Genomic DNA, 20,931 nt, shown 5'->3' on the forward strand with positions numbered 1-20,931 from the left:
TCTTGTTAGAAGCCCAGCACACAAGTGGTTTATCTCTGAGGAGTCCTGCTTATGAGACATAACATCCTGAACTTCAAACTCTGACATACCCAACTATTTACTGTTATAAAAGAGGTGGCAAATAGGGCACCTGGGTGGCTCAGCTGGTTAAGCATCTGACTCTTGATTTCAGCCCAGGTCATGATCTCAGGGTTATGAGATGGAGCCCCACACTGGAGTCCATGCTGGGCATGGAGTCTGCTGAAGATTCTCCCTCTCTCCCTCTGCCCCTCCCCATTCTCTCCCTCTCTTCAAAAAAAGATGTGGCAAATAGAGAACTGCTAGATGATGCATCAATCTCCAAGCCACTTCTGTTGTACCTTCATGGCCGCACTGACTCAGATCTGGAGACCATTATGCAAAAACACTGAGGACTCCTACCTTACCTTGAGTAATATCTGTTACATCAAGCATGATTTCTGTGATCTGATTCTGATATGAGTTAGAGTGCAAATGTGTGTTCTACTCTAAGCTGATTTCTCTGATCTCAGGAATGGGGAAATAAGAAGATCCCCAAACTATCATGGAAAAACATGTCAAGCCTCTTATAACACCACTTGCAAAATATATTTATTCAGCATCCACTACTGCCAGGCATCTATGCTACACACTAGGTATTTAATAAGCACAATTACTTTTCCCACAAAGCTTACAGTCTAGCAGAAGAATCAGACATTAAACTGATAAATACACACATAAATATGTAATTACAAAATGAGACGAGAGTTAAGAGAATAACAGTAAGTAGTTAACCTCCACCAATGGTGAGGGAATAATCAGAGAATGTATTTTTGAGGAAATGACAATTAACGTTAAGACTGAGATGTATAAATGGGAGGTAAATATTCAATCAATGTGGTTTCAGATAGTACTCTACTTTAGAAATTGTTTTCAGTCAGGACAATTTTTTAAAAGTAGGCTCCACACCCAACATGGGGCTTGAACTCATGACCCTGAGAATCAAGAGTAGCATCCTCTTCAAGTGAGCCAGCTAGGTACCCCTCAGTCAGGTTGTTTTTCCTTGCCTATCCTATTGGCTTTTAGTGAAATGTGATGATATTATTGATGTTCCTTAATGAAAATAACACTCATTCCCCACTGCTTTTGTGACACTTCTTTTGAAGCTGTCTTTATACTTCTCCAATCACTCCATAAGTCTTCTCTGCAGCCTCCTCTTCTTCCTTCCCATCCCCAGTGTGGAGCTGAGTCCTTTTTTTATTACATTCTACAGGCCCTCCCTGGGTGATCTCCTCTCTCTCTATGGATTCAATCTTTATATCCTGGAGACTACCAAATCTCTATCTTCAGCCACTTCTCAAACTCCAAATTCATATGTTCAACTTTTGATGAGTATCTTTTTCTGGATAACTCAGAGATGCCTCAAATCCAACCAATCTAAAACTCAATTTATATTCCCACCTAAATCTGTTCTTGCTATTATTGCTCATCTTCATTATTGCAAAATTATCTACTCTATCTCTGCAGCTAGAAAATATGGACTTTCTCAACTCCTCCCTTTATCTCACTCCTCATATTCATCAGATCCTCTCTATTCCTGTTGCACATCTTTAGTTCAAACCTACTAATAGCTTATTTTTTTAAAATATTTATTTATTTATGATAGACATAGAGACAGAGAGAGGCAGAGACACAGGAGGAGGGAGAAGCAGGCCCATGCCGGGAGCCTGATGTGGGACTCAATCCTGGGACTCCAGGATCGCGCCTTGGGCCAAAGGCAAACGCTAAACCGCTGAGCCACCCAGGGATCCCCCTAAGTTGATTATTTAAAACACTTCTGAATTGTTCATCTGGTCTTCAGATTGTGCCCACTCCATTCCCTCCTTTTCACTACCTTTTTTTTTTGTAGTAGTTATATTTATTTTTTTTATAATAAATTTATTTTTATTGGTGTTCAATTTGCCAACTTACAGAATAACACCCAGTGCTCATCCCGTCAAGTGCCCCCCTCAGTGCCCATCACCCATTCACCCCAACCCCCCGCCCTCCTCCCCTTCCACCACCCCTAGTTCGTTTCCCAGAGTTAAGAGTCTTTATGTTCTGTCTCCCTTTCTGATATTTCCTACCCATTTCTTCACTACCTTTTTAAACAAATATTTGATCATTCCTATATGGTTTCCCAATATTCACACTAGAAAGTATAAATCTCTTATCATGATGTTTAGGTACTTTGTAGTCTGGGCCTATTCTATCTTTTATTTTTTATTTTTTAAAAAGATTATTTATTTATTTATTTATTTATTTATTTATTTATTTATTTATGAGAGAGAGACACACACACACAGAGGCAGACACACAGGCAGAGGGAGAAGCAGGCTCCATGCAGGGAGCCTGATGTGGGACTCAATCCCAGGACTCCAGGATCATGCCCTGGGCCAAAGGCAGGCTCTAAACTGCTGAGCCACCCAGGCATCCCTCAATTCTATCTTTTAAGGCTAATTTTCTGCCACTGTTTCCCATTTATTTTTGTCATCTCAAATAGATAACCATGTTCAAACCCACCAGGCATGCTCTTTATTCTGTGTGCCTGTGCATGTGTTGTTTTATCTACATGGAGTGCCATTCCCTCTTGTTTTCCAAACACATGCTCATCCTTCCCTAGGCTCCTTAAATATCATCTCTTTTGCAATACGAACCCACCTGCCATAGTTAAAGCTAGTTGTTTTCCCTTCTGTGCCCCCATACACTTAGCTCATACTTTTATTTTACGAATTATACTACGATATTGTGATTATTTGTATGTCACTTCTCCCCCATAGGCTTTTCAAGAGGGCAGGAACTACATCTACATCTGACACACAAGTGCTGAGTGTATTAATTGATTCTTGAATTATGTATAATTATCTACTCATTTCTTATTACGTATCACCATTTTAATAGTTAACTACTTATTGAATGCCTACTGTGTGCCAGGCACTACACAAATACCATCTCATTTGCTTTTCACAACACCTCCAAGAGGCAATTGTTATTATCTCCATTTTATATTAAAAACCCAAGGTGGGAGGTGCCTGAGTAGCTCAGTGGTTGAGCATCTGCCTTTGGCTCAGGTCATGATCCCAGGGTCCTAGGATCGAGTTCCGCATTGTGTTCCCCGCAGGAAGCCTACTTCTCCCTTTGCCTATGTCTCTGCCTCTCTCTCTGTGTCTCTCATAAATAATAAATACAATCTTAAAAATAAAAAACCAAGGTGGGGCTACTGGGCAGCTCAGTCAGTTCAGTGTTCAACTCTTGATCTCTTGATTTCAGCTCAGGTCATGATCTCAGAGTCGTATTGAGCCCTGCGTCAGGCTCTGTGCTCAGTGGGGCATTTGTTTTTTTCCCTTTCCTTCTGCTCCTTGCCGCTCCCACCTCTCTCTCTCTCTCTCTCTCTCATAAATAAAAGATTTAAAAAACAAAAATAAATAAACAAACCAAGATTATGATGAAATTACTTGCCCACAAGTGTCAGTAATGGACTGAGCCAAATTTAAATCACAGATTATTATATTATTATACTGATGTATTTTTTCTCGTTGTAGTTCTAGCCCCTTTACAAATATCTGTAAGAATTTAAAACCAATCAGGTGTCATCTTACCTAACACAGAAAAAAATATCTATGTTCCTTTCAGAATATTTAATTTATTATCAGAATCTTGTAGGATTATTTTGACACTTGATTTCTCTCGTATGTTGACAAAAGTAACCATATAATGTACAATACTCAATTTTTACTGGATGTATACACTTAGAACATTCAAATAATTTGATTATTTTAAGAGTGATTTTTCTAAAATAGGATTTCTTAATATTTAAGAAACTAAATCAAAACTTTTAGAAGGAAATGGACTTTATAACTGATTATATACAATTGTATATTCCAAATGATGCTGTGAAACCTCCCTTAGTGAGCTCTAACATAAAGTTTCTGAAGTAACTAAATGTAATATCACTGGTTGAGTTATAAGCCTCTTTAATTTTTAATTTGGCAGTATATTATATACCAAATTTAACAAAGGAGGAAAATACCATTTCCAATCAGTTGAGAATTAGGGGAGTTTTTCCTACTTGCATGTAAATTATTTTTAAATAGAGAAGAAAAAAGAAGGAAATAAACTAAAAAAGGAAAAGATTTTAGAAGGACATAATGCAAGTTTCCCTTTGCACCAGTTAATGTCCTTACCAGTGCACATAGAAGATCGACTGCTTCCAAGATGAGCTCCTGATGGCCAATGCGGCTGACCCCCAGATCCTCTAGCTCTTGGTGTGTAATGCGCAGCAGCTGGTCCCCACTGATCTTCTCCCTCTCGAAGTTCTTAATGTACTGCTGTAGACAGTCATCAAGACCTGCAGAAGAAAATTATGGAAGACCAGAATGAAAAACCAGGTGAACCAAACACACAGAAAAAATAAAACAAAATAAGCTTAACTCCTATCAAGTCACAAGCTAAGTCCACTCCAACTCTGGACTAGTTCAATCATCCATTTTTTTCAGCCCACAAATGGATGGCAGGAAGAAAAAAACCCCACTCCATGATATTCCTAGTTGCTAGGTTCCTCTCTGAATTTTCCTCAGCAATTATTGGAAATCTTTTTTTTTTAATTTTTATTTATTTATGATAGTCACACACACACACACACACACACACACAGAGAGAGAGGCGGAGACATAGGCAGAGGGAGAAGCAGGCTCCATGCACCAGGAGCCCAATATGGGATCTGATCCCGGGTCTCCAGGATCGAGCCCTGGGCCAAAGGCAGGGGCTAAACCGCTGCGCCACCCAGGGATCCCAATTATTGGAAATCTTTACCTCACTTCTCAATTAGTTCTCTTTGTTGCCTATTTCATTAAGTGTGCTAACAAGCAGGTTCTCCCCACTTCTAACCTTACCTATACCTCACTCCTCCTTTCTTTTCTAACTCCACTGCAGAGGGAAAGTTATCTTTCCTTCCTATAGAAGACTTATTGATCTTCCTGTGCTCTCTGGAACCCCATCTTCTGCCACCTTAACACTACTTCAACAATTAAAAAAGTTAAACACTCTCTTATTTTAGCCATTTCCTAGCCATCAGCTCCTATATTAGAACCTCTGCCATCTTAAAAAACAAAATAAACACAACAAAAAACTTTCCTTGATTTCTTTAATCCTGTATTCCCCACTTGTTTGTTATTCCCTTCAGACACAAGCCCCTTACCTTTTTACCTCACCTGCAATGTATTCCCTAATACATTAACATTTAGATTTCACTCAAATACAAATGTGAAATCCAGACTGGATATACATTTTTCAAGATTACTCAGGGCACTTCATAAGTGAAAAGACAGGCTATAGATTGGGTCAGCTTCACCTGCCTATGAAATAACCTGATACAAAAGATGAACAAATGGTGAACAGGATTAACAAGATTACTTCTCTCCAGATTTTAAGTAAGGAGTACCAAGAAAATGAGGTAATTACCAAAAACTAAAAGGTCTTAATCTTAAATCAGGTCACAAATATCTCTCATCTAGACTAATGCAGTTTTATGAGTTTCCTGCTGCAAGTCACTATCCCTTTCAATTCATCTCTCCCGACATAAAAATTCTGATGCCATTCTTTATCTCAAGACTTTTCAGTTTCCTCATATTTATGACAAAATAAAATCTGAATTCCTTTATACAGTGTTCAAGGCCCTTCCCAATCTTGACTTTGCCTTCCTATTCACTCATTCCAGACACACTCTACACTTCCCAATCTCCCACTCTACAGTACAGACCTTCATTACAACAATAGCCACATTGTATTATAGTTTGTTCTCATCTCCATATGCTCAATACTTTGGAAATTCTGTGAAGGTGGGAACTGTGTCTTCTGAATGAAAATCCAGGGCTTAGCATAGTGACTAACACAGAGTAGGAATCGATAAGTGTAAAATGAACAAATCAACATGTAATTTTATTATGTATCACCTGGTCAGAGAAAATCAGGAACATTTTAAGTAAGAGCTAAATCTAAAAATGAGAGTGGAGAGAAAGAACATTTGGTACATGGCATTTTGAGACACTCATGTCTTAATACATTGCAGAATAACAGGAGACAACATTTTGAGTAAAGGAATGATAAAGGATCTCCTAGAGCATCAATGCCATCAGCATCCTTATTACGGTTACAGACCAAGTGACATAATATGTGGCAGGGGAGAAATAAGGGAGAGATCTCATTAACTGGTGCCTAATTTAACTATCAAGCTATATTACCCCATAGTATAGGAAGTATCTTGGCTCCTATATTTAAAATGTAAAATATTTGGCAAATATACAGCTAGGATATTATAATAAAATTATAAGACTATCACTTTGTGTCAATATGCATATCTATGAACTCTAAGGTCCTTTTATATACATGTTTTCTTACCTGAATTATAAATAATAAATGACCTTATAATATTTTAGAGTTTTTGTTTTGACTGAAAGGTCAAAATCAACATCTCAAATCTGTGTATGGAGAAAATATGGTCTAAAAAGCTAAAAAGCCATCTACAAAAATCACAAAAATGAATATGTTATAATATTGGGCTAAAGGCCCAAACTTCATCATTCTAAGGTCTACACAGCATACATGTAACAGCTAAAACCGCCTTACTCACTCAAACTATTTTATTTAAAGTAGAGCTGTCCCATTTTCAAGAATGAGAAGTTCTTCAGTGATTATGACTAGTCTTCAAAACTGTAACATTTATTCAATACATGAGAACAAATAATATACCAGATTTTATATTATTTTTTAAAAGGATTTTGTTTATTCATGAGAAACACAGAGAAGGACATAGAGATATAGGCAGAGGGAGAAGCAGGTTCCCTGCAGGGAGCCCGATGGGGGCCTGGTCCCAGGACTCCAGGATCACAACCTGAGCAAAGGCAGATGCTTAACCACTGAGCCACCCATTGCCCCATACCAGATTTTAAAAGTGTCATTATCTACCTCTTTTTTTTAAGCTCTAATGTGACACGAATTATTTCTTTACTTTCCACCAAATTGTATCCTTTCTTGTTGACCTATGTTCTAAATGATTATAAGTAAATTTTATAACTTTCATTTACAAATTGCTATTATTCTTAAGAAAACATACAGAAAATAAATTTTGATCAATACTCTAAACCACACAAGCATACCATGAAGAAGATTGTGCACTTTTGTTAAATGAGATATTAAACAAACTATATGCATCATTTTGTCTAAAACCATGCCTTAAAACAATTAAAAAGAAGGTTTGAAATCATTACTATGACATGCGTCTTTGATTTTTTCAGCGAATTATACTGCTTTCCATCATCTGCAGGGAAGAGGAATGAACATAATCATGGATCTAGACAGATGTTCCAAAAATAATTAATCATTAACAAAATGATGACATTTGAAAACGTCCTAAGGATATACAAATTTCTAGTAAATCAACAATATTACAAAAGATGGAGTAAATAAATTAATCCACTATATGTGGACATAGATACAAAAGGTGCAAATTATTATATTTAATGTTTAAAATCTTTTTTAAAATTTTTTATTTGAGAGAGAGCATGTGTGAGTGGGGAGGGGCAGAGGAGGAAGGAGACAGAATCTGAATTAGATTCTGCACTGAATGTGGCACCTGAGGCAGGGCTGGGTCCCAGGACTAGGAGAGCACGACCTCAGATGAAACCAAGAGTTGGACACTTAACTGACTGAGCCACCTAGGCGCCCTAATGTTCAAAATCTTAAAAATCCACTTAGAAAACGGTATTATGAAGATGACTCTATCCCTGCTCCAGGAAATTTTACTTTTTACACCATTTTATACATAATACATGTGCTCTTATATATACAGAACACTCTAATATTTACAGCAAAAAATAAAAATGTAAATTCATTTTTAAGAGTTCCAATTGCCACTATTTACTGTGAAGAACAAAGATCAACAAATGAAGATTTGTGAGGACCTTGGTCCCTTCTGCAAAATAAAGTCAAGAAATTAAAACAAGCAGATATTAACCCAGTATCCTTCTGCTGGACTCAAATACATGAATGATAATTTGAGGCAGAAAGTCTTAATTTTAATGTAGTTTTCAGTCCCTTTTTTTTTATTTCACTGACACTGCTTTTTTACAAGATCATCAAAGACCAAAATCACACCAGACTCAATTGCCTCATTTACAATCTCATTCTCCTAAGCAAGTTATTTCTCTATTTCTACCACCATTTTTCTAGTCTCAGAATCATCTTAGATGATTCCCCAATTTAATCTCTTATCTTGTCAGTTAGTAAGAAACATTATTTCTTCATTTAAAATAGCTCTTGTTCTGTCCTTTCATTTCTGATCTCATTGTCACCAGCTTCCTTGTGCTGAAGTCTGCCCCGAAGCCCATCTGCTCCCCCTGGCAGCAGTCTGTCCAGTCTATCACTGTCAGATCTTTCAAAACACTCTTTGATCAAGCCAGTGCCCAATTCAAAAATGTCAAAGAGTCTTCCTGCCAAAAGGTTTAAATTCAAAAATCTTTTTTATTATTTTTAAGGCTTTTTTGGGGGAAGGGGTCTTGAATGTTATGATCAGTTAGCATTTGTGTATCAACTGCAACAATTACTATAGACAATAAAAGCATTTTCTACATTATGAACTGACAGAAAGTTCATATAACCATACTTTTCTTCTATGCACTTCTATATAGAAGTTATATACTTCTTCTATGTGCTTCTATATAGAAGTTATATACTTCTATAGTATATAACAATAAATGATCTAGCAAAAGATAATTCCTATTTTAGATCTTATGATACTTCCTAAACCATCTGAAAAGGATGAAATTATATTCAATAGCATTTTGGCACTAAATGACTTTATTGTATTTTAATTATTGGAAAACTGGCTAACCTATATCATTATACAAGCTACTTAACAGATACCCAGAATATTTAGTAGATCAAATTTCTGAACTATTCTAGAAAAATGATATTTTGCTCTAGAACTTATGTAGTTAAAATTTAACAATTCCGATATAGTTCTCAGATGATATAGCCTTATAATTCTTTTTTTAAAAGATTTTATTTATTTATTCATGAGAGACACACACAGAGAAAGAGAGGCAGAGACACAGGTAGAGGAAGAAGCAGGCTCCATGCAGGGAGCCCAACGTGGGACTTGATCCGGGGTCTCCAGGATCACACCCTGGGCTGAAGGCGGTGCTAAACCACTGAGCCACCCAGGCTGCCCTAGCCTTATAATTCTTGTTGTAATTCAGAGATGAGCTGCCCATCACTCTTACTTAGTAAGTAAAAGTGTATTTACTCTTGTAAATACTCCAGTGTATTTACAAACATTTGGAAAATACTATTAAACTCCAAATTTCACTGAAAAATCTTCCTTCTGATGTTTTCTCATGGTGTTTGATATAAAAGATCCAGACCAGGGAACAGTGTTTCCAGCATTCTATTCAGCAACTATTTATTAAACACCTACTAAGTTTGGGGCAGTGTACACTAATGCATTTAACTACCTTTGAAAAGACTCCTTTGCTCTGTTGATGGCAGAGCTGAAAGGCTATGAATACAATTCTCCCCCAAGAAGCTGTTATAGGATACAGGGTATGTAGACTGATGCATTAGAAAACCAGTCACTGCCTGTGGTCTCTGGAGGACTTCTGAGAAGCCCAAGTTGTTGTCGTATCTACTCTTCTCAGACCTACTTTGTTTCTCTAATAATTTAATGTTGTTTTTAAGAGACTAAAAAAAATCTTGACTGGGTAACAATATACGATTGTTCAATTTCTCTAAAGAATTCAACTTCCTTACAATCTGTTTCTGGTTCTTCATTTTTTTTAATAAATTAATTTTTTATTGGTGTTCAATTTACCAACATACAGAATAACACCCAGTGCTCATCCCGTCAAGTGTCCCCCTCAGTGCCCGTCACCCACTCACCCCCACCCCCCGCCCTCCTCCCCTTCCACCACCCATAGTTCGTTTCCCAGAGTTAGAAGTCTTTATGTTCTGTCTCCCTTTCTGATATTTCCCTCACATTTCTTTTCTTCTCCCTTCCCTTATATTCCCTTTCACTATTATTTATATTCCCCAAATGAATGAGAACATATAATGTTTGTCCTTCTCCGATTGACTTTCTTCATTTTAAACCAGAGTAGATTTTAAATGCCAGGCAACTTCAAAATGAATTTCAAAGAAATGTCTGGTTTAAAACTCCCCTCCCTACAAAATGACCAAGAGAAAGCAGAAGTAAAGAAGAAAACTTTATCAGCATTGAAACCAGGAGACAGTGGCAACCACCTAACAGACTCAAGATTGAATGTTAAAAAATAAAAAGGTACTAGAAGAAATCTGGTTCTGTATCAAATGGGAGCCAGAAACTTTAAAGAAAAAAGACAGATATATTTGACTACATAAAAATTGAGTTTTTGTTATGACGTATCAAATCAGAATACTCACAAAAAAGTACTTAAAATGTATCCAGTGATACACTACACCAAGGTCAACTAAAGAGGACAAAGTAACCCATGGACACACTATCAAGTTGCTTAAAAGTGCTCAGTTTTAAAATACTGATATATGGTAATCTGAGATAGCAACCTTAAAATATGCACATCACACAAAACAATGTTTGAATGGTTTATAATTTTTAATTTCTAAAGTTTTGAATTCATAATGTGGTAAAGCAGCTGGGCAAGCAGTTTTTCTCAAAGTGAATTTTAGGATAGGTGACAAGTTAACCTATTTTAGGATAGGTTACAAGAGCATTTAAAATGCTCTTTATATAAACATGAAATAAACTATGTATTATTAGTTAATCTGCACTTACATATTTTCATTTTTAAAAACAATCTAAATGATTTTAATGATGTGTTCAGTAAACAAAGACTAGTTTTATCACAAAGCTTAAGCTATTATATACTTAAGAATTCATATAAAATATTTTTCGACGATAACACTTTCTCCCTCAAATTAACAGTCCACTTCAGATAGTTTTAAGTAACACTGAAACTATCTCTTTGCCAAATCTTCACAGTCTTTGCTAAGAATATTTTATTAATAGAAAAATAACTTTAATAAAAATCACAGGTAGACCAAGCATAAGAAATTAGTTGCAAACCTACAGATTAGTGATGTCTTTCAGTTTAGGACTTAATAGATAATCATTTTTTATTTGCTGGTTTGTTTAAGGAAGCTTAAGGCCATCTAGCCTTGTATCTTTCACTCAAGCATTCAAGAGCCTCCAAGTTCTGGCCCCAAACTATTTTTTTCTGACATTATCTCTTACACATTCATATATCCTATGCTGCAGCCAAACTGAACAACTCAACTTTTCCTATTACCAGAAGAATATTTACATATTCTACATATTTAGTTGTTGAAATCCTGTCAGGTCTTGATCATTAAATCAGATGGATCTCTCTTCTCTTTAAATCTACAGATATTACACTTATGGTACTTATTACTCATGCTGTTTTGTTGTAATCTTTGTGTTAGTGTCTTATTCCCCCCAACAGATTAGAGAACCCTGAAGGGTAGCATCACTGATTCCTTCATACAGCACTGAGCACAGAGAGCATCTGATACATAGTCAGTCCTTTATTTAATCAATATTTATAGAGGTGATTACTATGTGCTAGGCACTGGGAATCACATGCTGAGCAAAGACTGACATGGCCACTGACTTTCTGGAGTTTATATAATACTGAAGATGACCATTAATCATTAATCATTTAATTGACAAAACAGATGTATAAATTCTGGCCATAATAACTGGTATGAAGGAAGAAAATACACTGTGCTGTGAGAAACAAAAAAGGAGACTTAACCCTATGCTGGAGTAACAAGTCAGGAATGGAAGGTTTACTTGAGGAATCAATGGCTACATTATGATTCATAAGCTTAAAAATTGCTACCTAGGCAAAGAGGAGGAATGGGCAATGCAGGCAAAAGAAACACATATGCAAAGACCCTGTGCTACAAAAAGGAATACCGCACATTGGAAAAACTGAAAGTAGTTTGGCTGTAATACAGAGATAATAGAATGGAGCAGGATAGGGTTAGAGAAACAGCCCAGGGGTGAGATGATGCAGTGTGACCCTAAGAGCAATGGAAGGGACTGAAGGATTTGAAAGAGGCAGCATTAAAATTATTCCATGTTTTGTGAACACTACTTCAGCTGTAGTATAGCAAATGAATTGGAAGCTGCCAAGAGAGGCAGGTTGGGTTACATGCGAAATAATGTAATTATTAGATGCTAGTAGTTTGTCCAAGGATCATGGCAGGAAAGGAAGATAAGACTGGAAAGAAGATAAACCATGCGGGAGTTAATACTGGATTAGATATGATGGAGGGGTGGCCATAGGAAGGAAGATGATGCCTATATTTCTGGATTACAGAAATGGATTAACAGTAGCATTATTCATAGACAATGGAAACACCAAAGACGTAGTTAAGGGTAGCTGGCTCTCTCCTGGACATACTGAGATTATAGTTTCTTTGAGACAGGCAGGTAAGCAATGTTGAGTAGTCAGTCAAAAGTCTGTTCTGGGGAAATATATTTGAAAGTCACTGGCATCTAGGTAGAAAATTGAAGCAATGAGTGTTACTGAGACTAAACAAGGAAAATGAGTAGAGTGAAAAGAGGATTTAGAACTGAACTTTAAGAAAACCCCAAATAGAAAGGCTTGCTACAGGCAAACATACAAAGAAAACTAAGGAAGTGTAGCCAGAAAGGAATGAAAAAAAATGAAAGGGTGGTGTCATCGAAGCCAATGGAAGAAAATGTTTCAAGACTGGCAGTAAAGGACTGTGGTAAACAAAACAAAACAATACAAAAACAAAAAACAAAAGAACTCTCCAACCTATGGATCAGATTACTAGAGTTCAAAGCCCACTTTGAATTTGACAATTAGGAGATTATCAGTGACTTTCACCAGAGAGTATTATAATGATTGAAATAGAAGTCAGACAGGACATAGAGTTTATGGGGGAGAAAGTGGAGGGCTTATGTGTGGAATATTCTTTCAGGAGATTATGCAGTATTGGTGAGGATGGAGAGTAGATAGGGAGGTGTCATGCCAGTCAAAGGGACTATTGTGATACCAATTTTAGAAATGAAGGAACAAAACCCTTGTGAATTAAGTAGCTTCCTAAGTTTAAATAGTGAGTAACTGACTGGCAGATCAAGGATTAAAACCTAGTCCCAGAGGATTCTGAATTTCAAACTATTTTTACTATATCAGACTATTTCAAGACTAAAAAAATGTATCTTAACAATAAAGTGACTAATAAAATCATACTCTTCCAGACCTATATGAAAGAAATTATTTAAAACTACCAAGGACTGGGGGCGCCTGGGTGGCTCAGTCAGTTAAGTGTCCAATTCTTGATTTTGGCTCCAGTCATGATCTCAGGGTCATGAGATCAAGCCCTGTGTCAGGCTCTCACTGGGCATGATACCTGCTTGAGATTCTCTCTCTCCTTTGCCCTCTGCCTCTCCCCCACTCTAAAAAAACAATTATAAAGGACTAATTGAATTCCATGCTAATATACTCTGATGAATTGAACACAGAGCACAAAACCTGGCTGACATCTAACCTGAGGCTGCATTCAAATGAATGAAATGAGTAACACTGCATACAGTTTTCAGATGTCACTGAAATCAATGCAATACATGCTCCCTTGAGGACTCCTCTTCCTATGTTTCTCAGTGTCATCCTTTAGTCACCCTCCTCCTACAAGCAAGCAGTTGCTCTATAACAAATAGTATATGATTTCTTTCCATGAGAATTCTAATAAAACCAAATAAAATCGAGAAAAAGAAGGGTAATTTTCTTCTGGGCCTGTTCTCATTTACTCTGTCCTAATTTCTTCTAGAAAATACTAAGCTGGCAATAATCTTCCATTATTTCCAAATGGAAGAACTGATGATTAACAGTAATACCTTCCATTTATTTTTTTGTGCTCACCATGTGCCAAGCACTATTTCAAGCACTTCACAAATATTTTCTCATTCAATCCTTAGAACAATCTTCTAAATTACATATTGTTATCTTGATTTTACAGATAAAAAATTGAGATTTTAGAGACCATACGCAGAATCCCACAGCTTAATAAATAGTAAGGCAAGGTCAACACCCAAGTCTGACTCCAAATCCCTGCCCTTAAAGCCTGAACTAAATTAGAGGAAGTTGAGGAAGGGTGGAAAGGGTTGTTTTCAATCCTTAAAAGGATTGTTCCTAAACTGATCCCCTGTACCATACCAAAAGATGTTATGCCAATAATATTTTTTCATTTTCCATTTAAAACTTTAAATATATTGTTTTGAAAAACATGTATTTAAATTATACTTTGTATCAAAATGGATTCCAGTATGCTGTTTACACACCCACCCATGCACGATTCAGAAAGGTAACACAAATTAAAAGTAGATGAGAAAAATATAGTTAAAGGAAAATACCATTAGTCATGAAATTGGAGCCAGAAATAATGGTAATACAAGAAATTCATACCAATGAAGAACACTACACTTGCTAAAGTGTGGGAAGAGCTAGAACACTGGCTGAGAATTATCTAGAAGATGATAAAGAGGAAAATAGCATTAGGTACATAGTTAAAAATATTCATTAGATAAAAGCAAGCCAGCTTTTCAGAGAAACTCATCCATTCCTGATACTAAAACTAGAAAAAAAGACATCTTAAGGGAAGAAATCCTTGTGTGATATAATGAACACTGCCTTCAATAAACAGCTTCAATAAATACAAGTTCCCATTGGACTGCTTCATACAGCAATGCTGAAATGTATTTTTTCCAAAAATTATATTGTATTCCAAATAACAACTTGTTATCATAAAAATATTTGTATTTACTGGCTTTAAAGAGGTTACAATTTATCAACGGGGGTTATACTACTATGGAGAAAATAGCTAGCAGGGTTTCTCTTTTATAATGGTAAGAAATAAACAGGTGAGTTGTATTTGAATCATCTTTGGAAAACTGATAGTTTTAGTCAAAAGGTGCCCAAGATGTTTTGGAGATGCATACTGTATGTTTATTCAACATAATGACAATATAAAATGAGAGAGTTCTGGGGTACCTGGCTGGCTCGGTTGGTAGAGCATGTGACTCTTGATCTTGGGGTCATGAGTTCAAGCCCCACACTGAACATGGAGCCTACTTAAAAAATAAAATAAAATGAAAGACACACATTGCCATACTTCATATCTTGAAAAGCATGTTTTTAGATTTTGACTTTAAAAAGTATGTCACAGGAAACAAAACAAAAAAATAGATAAAATAACTTTATCAAGATTAAAAACTTTTATTTAGTAGAGGATGCTATAAACAGAGAAAAGGGCAACCCACAGAATGGGAGAAGATATCTGCAAATAATAAATCTGATGGGGGACTAATATTGATAATATATAAAGAATTCCTATAATTTCATTTTAACAGCAATGAAAATAAACTACTCAAATAAAAATGGCAAAAAAAATCTTACACAGATATTTCTCCAAAGAAGATATACAGATGACCAATAAGCCCATGAAAAGATGCTCAACATCACTAATCATTAAGGAAATGCGAGTCAAAATCACAATGAGATATCACCTCACTTCCATTAGATGGCTACTATACTAACAACAAACTCCCCTCCTCCCCCTCCAAAAAATCTAAAAAATAATAAACCTAGAAAATGATAAGCATTGGCAAAGATGTGAATAGACTGGAATTCTTATATAGTGTTAGTGGGATGTAAAATGGTGCAAATGCTATGAAAAACAGTATGGTAGTTACTCTAAACAAAAATGTAAAATCAGAACTACTATATGATCCAGCAATTCCACTTCTGGATATATATCCAAAAGAATTGAAAAACAAGGTCTTGAAAAGATATCTGTACACCCACGTTCATAGCAGCGATATTCACAACAGCCAAAAGGAAGCATCCCAAGTGTCCACAGACAAATGGACAAACAATACATAGTATGTGTGTGTATATAGATATAATGCAATATTATTCAGTCTTAAAAAGTTAGACAATTCTGATACATGCTGTAAGACAGACGAATCAAGAAGTCATTATGCTAAGTGAAATAAACAGGTCACAAAAAGGGCAAATACTGAATGATTCCACCTACATGAGGTACCTGGAATTCATAAAGACATAAAGTAGAAGGGTGGTTTCCAAGGGGAATAAGGAATTAGTGTTTAAGGGGTAGAGAGTTCCAGTTTTGCAAGATGAAAAGAGTTCTGTGGATAGATGGTGGTGACAGTAACACAACAATGCAAATGCATTTAAACATCATTGAACTACACGCTTAAAAATTAGTGATAATAAATTCAATTTTATATGTACCTTACAATTGAAATTTTAATGGTAAAAATTATAAACTATACATATTTTGCCACAATGAGAAAAATAATGTTAACTAATAGATTCATCTTTTTTTCAGATTAATCTTAAATAGCCTAAACTTTCCACTTTCAAACTGTACTTAGACTTAGGCATTTGGGGAGGTATTATGGGTATAAGAACACCACAAGTGTAAATCACTATATCATGTATGACTACACATACTATGTCCAGGTGTAATCCAATTGCTTTAACAGAAACATAACTTTCCTTTTAATTGCCTATGAAGAAACCATCAAAGCCAATGATTTACTAGATTCAGTATATCCTACATAGAACTCATCAATATGATATCTTACCCAAGCTAATTCATCATGAAAAATAATTTGTCTAAGGGCACCTGGCTGGCTCAGTTTGTAGAGCATTCAACCCTTGATCTTGGGGTTGAGTTGAAGCCCCACATTAGGCATAGAACCTACTTAAAAAAATTTTTTTTGCCTAATCACAATTGGACTTGTTAATACAGCTGCCATTTTACTTTTTCATTTAATGTCTAAACAACACTGCTGAATGTTAAGACATGCCAAAAAATTTTCAGCTATGTGTGAATTTTAAATTTTATTTAAAAAATCATGCATTAGACAAACCAAGAGGAAAAAAAAAGAATTTTGTACCCAATGCCATCCAGATAAAATTAGAAAGTATAGTAGTACAAAGATTTTATCAATCCTGTTTGAATGTTGGGACAGAGTCCTTTCCTGCAGGGAGGACATGCTCATGTGAAGAAGGGGGTTGTCTCTTGTAGGGGGTGGGAGGAGATGGAGTTAGTGGTGGGGACACCCTGGAGTCGTGCCATTAAAGAGAGGAAAACTTCCTTATCCAACTTTTCTTCTGGAGACACATCTAATCTTGGTTTATCTTAGCCCTTATCTTTCCTTAGTATGAATGATTTCTTCAGATTTAAATCAGCTTCCTAAATCAGTAACTACCCATTCCTTATACTTCCACCACAACACAGATCTCAATGTGACTTGCATCTTACCAGCTAGCTTGCTGAGCTATGGAATCTCTCCCTTTTTCCTGTACCCCCGATCAGGATCTCTACTCCAGTGCTTTTCTAATTCCTGATATCAACTTCCATTTATTCATTCAACAAATATTTATCAAATGACTAGTAACAAAGTAAGCAGTATTTTAGGGAGTATGAATAAGACAGTGAGTACAAATGGACATGGTCTCTTCCTTCATTGAGCTTACTGGGAAAGAAGTACAAGGAGTAAAGAACTGTACAAGTCACCATGGCAAGGAAATGGAAGGGAAGGAAAGGTGCCTGTGCACGGTGCTCCCAAAGCCTATCATGGGGGGATTTGACCAAACCTACCCTTGAGGGAGTGTGGCAAGAACTGACATATGGAAAAGTGGGCGTCAATAAGGCAAAGAGGGAGGGAAGGGCATTAGATTCTGATAACAGCAAAAACACAGGGGTAGGAGATAGAATGGAGTGTGGGGCACTGAAAGAAAGCCAGCATGACTGAAGGCTGTGTTCAGACTTGTGTTCTTAAAAGTTCTCTGGCTTCAATGTGTAGAAGAACACTTACTTGTGGCCAGTTTGCCTTTTGCCAAAGAAAGGATCATCCTTGTCCAGAACTCATTTTCCTGCTCAGCACCTTCACACTTTATCTGTCATTTCAGCTATGTGAGTTGAAGCATACAGCTTTCCCAAACATGTCCTTTCTCTGGCCATGTTATTCCTCTGCACTGATCTACACCACTCTTCTTTCTTCCTGGTAAAAGAAGGTAAGGAAAAGACCTACAAGTAGAACCTATGCTGTTTAGAACTAAATGCACAGTCTCCTGAATTACAAATAAAAATCAACAGGAAAATGTGGTAATATAGAACTAACTTTTAAAATGGGGATTTCAGAAAACAGTATGGTAATAGATAAAAACTGGTTTTAGAAGTGACACCTGATCATTTTAATTCAGACATATGCAACTCATGAATTCTGACTGAAATAACTTCTACAAAAGAAAACTCCAGCATAAAAGTAACTGAATAAACAAAGGGTACCATCCACTATTGAAGCTAAGCTAATCTCAATACATCTCCTATGATTGTTCCATAATACAATACAAATCTTTTTCAGCATTTCATATCCACTGTTTGGAGCTTCCTTCACTGTTACACACACACAGACACACAGACACACACACACACACACACACTTTCCTACCATAAGTCAATGTCAGCATTATTAACTATTCAATAATATCATACATAGGGTCAAGCAAAAAAGAAACATTCAGTGTTTTAAAATCTTTATGTCTCCTAAAACAGGTTTTAAGATATTATGCCCAATTTAATTTTCAGTCAACATGTATTTTCCATCTAATGTTTTCATATCATATAGTTTTACTTAATATTAAAATTAAAATAGAGTATGAATTTTGACCTTCTAACACAAAGTAAAAATGTATTCATGGGCAGCCCGGGTGGCTCAGTGGTTTAGTGCCGCCTTCAGCCCAGGGCATGATCCTGGAGACCTGGGATCAAGTCCCACGTCAGGCTCCCTGCATGGAGCCTGCTTCTCCCTCTGCCTGTGTCTCTGCCTCTGCCTATCTCTCTCTGTGTCTATCATGAATAAATAAATAAAATCTTAAAAAAAAGATTTACTAAAAAAAATAATAATGTATTCATAAGGATTTGGGGTGCTAGGATTGCTCAGCTGGTTGAATGTCCAGTTCTTGATTTCAGCTCAGGTCATGATGTCAGGGTTGTGAGACTGAGCCCCGCATCAGGCTCTATGCTCAATGTGGAGTCAGCTTGAGATTCTCTCTCTTCCTCTCCCTCTGTTCCTCCTCCCTATGTGTACTTGCACACTCTTTCTCTAAAATAAACAAATCTTTGGGGAAAATGTATTCATAAGGATTCATTTTCAAGATAAAAAGAATCCTACATTTATCCCATAGCCATTTCTAGGTTATCTAATGGAAACATGTGGTGATATTGAATTTCTTACTCATTTTCCATCATGTACCAGAATCAATATGTAATAGCATATAGTTATATTAAAAGCTAAATAACTTTTATTAGTCTATGATGTAAATTTTACTGGACCTAGGGAAATACGCTACTTGGAGGGGCTGACTTTTTCCCCTAAAATTCCTAAGTCCTCTTCAAAATAATTCTACTAATTATAATTCAAAACAATGTCAGTTTTCCACTGCTTCTCAAATTACATGTATACACAAAACATCTGAGGATCTGATTAAAATGTAGATTATGGGAGCACCTGGTTGGCTCAGTCAGTTGAGCATCAGACTCTTGATTTTGGCTCAGGTCATGATCTTAGGGTCCTGAGATGGAGCCCAGCTTGGGCTCCCTGCTTAGCTCAGCTCAGAGCCGGCTTCTCCCTCTCTCTTCCCTTCTGCCCCCTCCTTGTGCACAGGGACGAGTGCTTGCTTGCTCATTCCCGTTCTTTCTCTCAAATAAATAAATAAATAAATAATCTTTGAAAAAATGCAGATTCTGATTCAGTTGGTCTGGCATAGAGTCTGAGATTTTGTATTTCTAACAAGCTCTCAAGTAACAATAGCCACTACCAGAGTGACGCTTGTCAGAGGCAAAAAGAGACTTGGTTTTTTTCAACAAGTGATGAGGTCAGTATCAAACAGGACAATTATTATGACTGATAATACACAAAGACACAAGTAGGTTTATATCACTAAATATCTAGTCATGTTCTTTATGGGCTTACCAGTCCCAATTTGGAAACACATTTATAATGATACCCAAGGATCAACTAACATTCATCATGAATTTATAAACCACAAAGAAACAAACTTCTTACACTATAAGCTAGACATATTATTTTAACTAAGTGGAAAGAAAAAAGGCTACTCCAAACTAATTGTAATTATGCTTATTTAAATAAATCCTTAATTGCATGTCTTAAGGATATGTATTTAGAACTTCCTAATTTTCCAAAATGTGAAGTCCATGGAGAAATTCATCAGGCTAAAAGAGCACAATTAGTCTCATCCATAACAACTGTTATCAATGACAAAAGAGTGCAGAAGTTTTTCAAAAATAAAGGGAAAGAAACCACAAACAATACAAACTCATGTTCCACATCGTTAAGCATTTCTCAAAGAGCTCCAACGATATGAGAATTTTCTAATATTGATCATAATTCCTCTCTGCTCAGTAAATTCTACTTCATTATGATAGCATTCTCCTGCAATCATAGTCTGTTAGAAGTAGGGTTTTTCCTGTTGCCAATCAGTAAGCACTGCTTTCCCTGTGTTCTCTTCAGACTCTACAAATTCCTTCATGAGGGTCAGAATCAGAAATACTGGAAAATTAGAAAAGAGAAAAAAGTTATGCAGACATACATATGAATCAGAAAGTGGGTGAGGAAGGGCTTCAGGGCCTTGACTAGTACTGTGTCTAACAATTTGACAGCCCCACTTTAAAAAAAGTCTTGCACTCACTCCTACTGCAGAGACAACATTGCTTCTCTAGTCACAAATTAACCTCCAC

At 36.3% G+C, this 20,931-nt stretch overlaps 1 protein-coding gene across 5 annotated transcripts in view; it reads right to left on the reverse strand.

Moving 5' to 3' along the window:
* Nucleotides 1–20,931, reverse strand: part of CNKSR2 (connector enhancer of kinase suppressor of Ras 2) — a 277,033-nt gene that overhangs the window by 221,039 nt on the left and 35,063 nt on the right. For all 5 annotated transcript variants that reach the window (XM_072818027.1, XM_072818026.1, XM_072818029.1 and 2 more), the window contains exon 2: nucleotides 4,221–4,384. In XM_072818027.1, the coding sequence (XP_072674128.1) occupies nucleotides 4,221–4,384 (164 nt within the window). The remainder of the gene's footprint in view (nucleotides 1–4,220; nucleotides 4,385–20,931) is intronic.

Source organism: Canis lupus, chromosome X (genome assembly GCF_048164855.1).
Source record: "Canis lupus baileyi chromosome X, mCanLup2.hap1, whole genome shotgun sequence".
NCBI lineage: Eukaryota > Metazoa > Chordata > Mammalia > Carnivora > Canidae > Canis > Canis lupus.